The sequence below is a fragment of the Leishmania martiniquensis genome, chromosome 31 (assembly GCF_017916325.1).
Source record: "Leishmania martiniquensis isolate LSCM1 chromosome 31, whole genome shotgun sequence".
Classification (NCBI taxonomy): Eukaryota; Euglenozoa; class Kinetoplastea; order Trypanosomatida; family Trypanosomatidae; genus Leishmania; species Leishmania martiniquensis.
The window spans coordinates 731,728-736,019 of record NC_090166.1 but is presented as its reverse complement, the minus strand read 5'-3'; the positions used below and the strand labels follow the sequence as shown (position 1 = coordinate 736,019).

At 62.6% G+C, this 4,292-nt stretch overlaps 2 protein-coding genes across 2 annotated transcripts in view; both read left to right on the top strand.

Annotated features, from left to right (window-relative positions):
* Window positions 1–215: 215 nt before the first annotated feature.
* Window positions 216–1,229, top strand: LSCM1_01450 (uncharacterized protein; the record flags this gene model as incomplete). Its single annotated transcript, XM_067319061.1, has 1 exon — window positions 216–1,229. One exon carries the CDS (start codon window positions 216–218, stop codon window positions 1,227–1,229), a length of 1,014 nt encoding a protein of 337 aa, XP_067176340.1.
* Window positions 1,230–1,261: 32 nt separating this feature from the next.
* Window positions 1,262–4,292, top strand: part of LSCM1_01449 (uncharacterized protein) — a gene marked incomplete at both ends in the record, with an annotated part of 3,135 nt that continues 104 nt past the window's right edge. The window contains one exon of the mRNA XM_067319060.1: window positions 1,262–4,292. This exon is cut by the window's right edge and continues 104 nt beyond it. Coding sequence (XP_067176339.1) covers window positions 1,262–4,292 — 3,031 coding nt within the window.

Here is a 4,292-nt window from a genome sequence, read left to right as displayed (position 1 = left end):
GGTGGCTTTCCTCAGACCTCTGTGCGGCAGGCGCTCCAGCAGGTGATCGCGGGCTGCGCTTATTGCCGCGGCGCTCTCCTTCTCCACTTCGCATGTGAAATCCGTTGACGCAGCCGAAACCCAAAGGCCACTTTGGTTGTCATACGGGCCACTCTTTTCGCACTCTTCACCAGTGCACTTATTCTGGCAGGCTCTCACGCATCTCTAACAGCCACATGAGCAGTGTTCGGCCGGGAAAGGCGGCGGGGTCCGAAAGCGAGGGCGTCTGCTCGTTTGCGGAGGTGAATCGGCGGCTGTGGCGCCTGCCTACCAAGGCGCCAGTACACGTCAGCGGCAGCAGGGGCGAGGAGCCGGACTGGGCTGCGGTGCGCGGGTCACTGGAGGAGGCACCGGAGGAGCTGAGCGGTGCTGTGTCGCGGTACTGGCTGAGCTGGCTTGACCCGTACATCACACTAGCATGGCGGGAGCGTCTTGAGGAGTCTTACATGCCGGTGCCGAAGCGTACGCACCGCGCTGTGTACTGCGGTGCATTGCTGAGTCGCGCCTTTCGCGAAGAGGAAGTGCGCGCTGGGCGTGATGTGTGGCGCTCGCGTGTGGAGGCGGCGCTTCCACTTCCTGGTAGGGACGGCAGCGACACTGTAGGTGCTAGAGAGAGTAGTGATCTTGACAGTCACAGCTCCTATGGAGGGGCGAGCGTGCTCGCTGTGAACGAGCGAGCGCGTGTGAGGTTCCGTGGTGAGGGCGGTGTGCACGGTCGGCTTCGTTGGGTCGGGTACGTGCGGTCGAGCGACACACCTCACGAACTTGTTGGAGGCGTGGAGTGGGACGCTGAGAGCGCGCTGCCGCGGTACCGCGAGCGGCTGGCTGGTGATGCTGACTCTGAAGTGGTGCACGACGGGTATGTGCATGGCGAGCGTCTGTTCCATCAGGTGCAGTCCGGGCGGCCGCGGTGCACGTGCGAGTACGTGCGGGATCTGGTCCCGCTTGCGGAAGGTGGGCTTGCGGATATGGAGTGTCCACGCCCGCCTCGTGCGCCGTCTCTGCTCAGGGCCCTGCTCCGCACGTTCCGTGGCGACTTGATGGCGGTATTCCTGCCTTCGATTGGCGGCATGATGTGCGAAGTGCTAACGCCATGGCTGCTACAGCAGTTCGTGCTGTTTCTGCAGTCGAACAAAGAACTTGACGGGGTGCACAGGGGCTCTTCTTCTTTGCTGTCTTTGCGATCCTGAAGATCGCCCAGCCAGCCTTTGTGAATAAAGGGATGCACCGCAGTCGGCGTCTGTCGAGCCTTTGGCGCACCTCTGCACTTGCACTGGTGTTTGAGAAGTGCCTGACGGTGTCGCCGGATGAGTTGTCGCGGCCGGACCTGAACATCGGGCGCATCTTGACGATGGCGAGCTCGGACATAGAGAACATAAAGGAATTTCCCATGCAGATGATGTACCTTTGGATGGCCCCGTCAATGCTGACGCTGTACGTCGCCTTTCTCTTTGTTCTCGTGGGGCCGAGTGCCCTGGCGGCTGTGGTACTCTTTGCTGCTTCGTTGCCTGTGCAGGCTGCGCTAACAAATGCGGTGGGCGGCGCACAAAAGAGCTTGACGAGCTGCACGGATCAGCGCCTGCGCCGCACGAGCGAGCTGCTCTCTGGCATCCGTGTCGTCAAGACGATGGGATGGGAGTCAAGGTTCATCTCGGCGATCGAATCCGGCGCCCGGGCCGAGGAATTGCGGTTCCGACGAAGGCTGCAGATATGCCAGGTGGGGCTATGGGCATGCGTGTTCTCCACCCCGACGTTCATGATCGCCGCTGTTCTCGCCTCCTACACCCTCAGCGGGCACAGGCTCGATGCATCCGTCGTGCTCCCCCTTATCGCCGTTGTGAGCGCTATAACCTTCCCAGTCATGATGCTTCCCGAGGCGTTCTCGTCGCTGGCAAAGTTCACGGTCTCGGCAGGTCGCATCACGCAGTTCCTGGAAAGCGATGACTCGCACATCATTCTGGAGCACGCAGAGCGCGTGTTCAGCGCGGCGGGTGGTGGTGCTGCCGACAGGGATGCGCAGACGCTGAGCGCTGCTTCAGTCAACGCTGCAAAGGTACTTGTGTCGTCTCCTAACGCTCTGCCTGTGTACAAACCGCGACACGGAGGACTGCGCCGCGTGACGGAGAGAATACTGTGTGCGGTGCTGCGCCGCCTCGTGCCTGTGGAGCTTCAGTGGCGGAGGGCGGCTGTTTCACCTGCCACAAGCGAAGGTGATGGGGAGCCGGCGCCTGATGCTGCGGAGCATGGCGACGGTGACGCGATACTGACGGGCGGTGAGGACGAGGACAGCGGTGATGCTGCTGGAGAGCTGTACGCGATGGAGGACAAGGCGCTGTTGCGTGACGTGGGCGTTTCGTTTCCGCGCGGGAAGCTGACGATGGTCGTCGGTGCGACAGGGAGCGGGAAGTCTGTGCTGCTGGCGACGCTGCTCGGTGCGTATCGGTTCGAGGGGCGCGTGGATGTGGCGCGGTCGGTGGCGTACGTGCCGCAGCAGCCGTGGATAATGCAGGCGACACTGGAGGCGAATGTGACGCTCTTCAAAGGTCATCGGCACGGTACCGCGCGGGCTACTGCAGCCGCTGGGGCCGGTGGCGATGGTGCGTTCGGCCGCGAATTGGCGCCAGTGTACTCGCCGCTGCGGTGCGCCGAGAAAGCGTCTGGGACCGCCGCCTTCTCGCAGCGCGGCGGCAGCCGTACGGCAGTGTGCGAGAGGCTTGCGCGCGCTCTGCGAAGCTGTCAGCTGGATGCGGATTTAGAACAGATGGCACAAGGGATGCAGACGGAGATCGGCGAACGCGGGATCAACCTGAGCGGCGGGCAGAAAGCGCGCGTCAGCCTTGCGCGCGCCGTCTACGCGGACTGCGACATGTACGTCCTGGACGATCCGCTGTCGGCGCTGGACGCGCACGTTGGGCGGCGCGTGATGGGCGAGGTTGTACTGCGTGCACTGGCCGGCAAGACACGCGTGCTAGCGACGTACCAGCTACAGTTTCTGCCGCATGCGGACCAGGTGGTGGTGCTGCGCGAGGGCTCCGTCGTGTTCGCAGGCAGCTATGCTGCTTACGCTTCCTCGGAGTGGAAGGCGCACGTGGAGCACGAGGAGGCTGCCACCGCCGCTTCGGCTTCAGGCAAGAACGGTGCAGGTGGCGGTGGCGATCCGGCTGTGGCGGAAGACCAGGAACTGAGTCCGGCGGGGCTGCCTGTTGCGAGCGTGAGGGCGTTGGATGCCACGCCGGAGGAGCTGGACCGCGCTCTGCATGCTGGTGCTGATTGTGGCGGTGCCCAAGAGGACGCCGAGCTGGTGCAGAGGATTGACGGCACTTCGCTAAAGCTTCACCGGCGCGACTCGCGAGACAGTGAGGACGCGAACGCGAAGAGCTGCACTGACGATGGCTGTACGCTGCTAAGGACTTTAGACGCCACACATACGTCTAGCGTCGTGCTGCGCTCTGCGAATGACTCAGGTGGTCTCGGCGGTGATGAGGATGCAGCCGATGGTGGCGACTTGATGACTATGGAGGAGAAGGAGACGGGGCACATACCGTGGAGCGTGTACCGTACCTACTTTGAGGCAGGGGGAGGCTTGCGCGTCGCCATTCGCGCTACACTGCAGTGCCTCCTCGGCGAAATCCTCTCAACGGCCACGAGTGTTTGGCTAACGCTGTGGTCTGTGAACTCCTTTGGCTCCTTTCTCTCCGCCAACGAACAGCTCGGCGTCTATCTCGGCTTTCTCTTGGCGTCCTCTCTCACCGTCTCCGCCAACGATTTATTCATTTTGCAGTGCTCCCGCCGCGCTGCCCGCCGCTTGCACGCCACTCTCCTGCATACGGTGAGCTCCGCCACGCTTGCCTTCTTTGACCGAACGCCGCTGGGCCGCGCCGTTAACCGGTTCAGCAAGGACATCTTCGTCCTCGATGACGAGCTCCCGGCGAACGTCATTCCATTTCTGGGCATCGGCGGGTACATCACGACGTCGCTAGCAGTGACGCTGTACACGTCGCCCTTTAGTATTGTCGTGCTGCTGTTGGCGGCTTACGCGTTTGGACGCCTGCTGAAGTTCTACGCAACAGTGGTGCGTGAGGTGCGGCGGCGCGGCAGCGTGGCTCAGTCTCCATTGTTCTCACTACTAGAAGATGTGGTGCACGGCCGCGCAACCATTGCAGTATACGACAAGTCGCACGTGCTGCTCGCGGAGGCGCTTCGACGGCTGGATCTCGTGTATAGCTGCACGTATGTGGAGAAGGTGATGACAT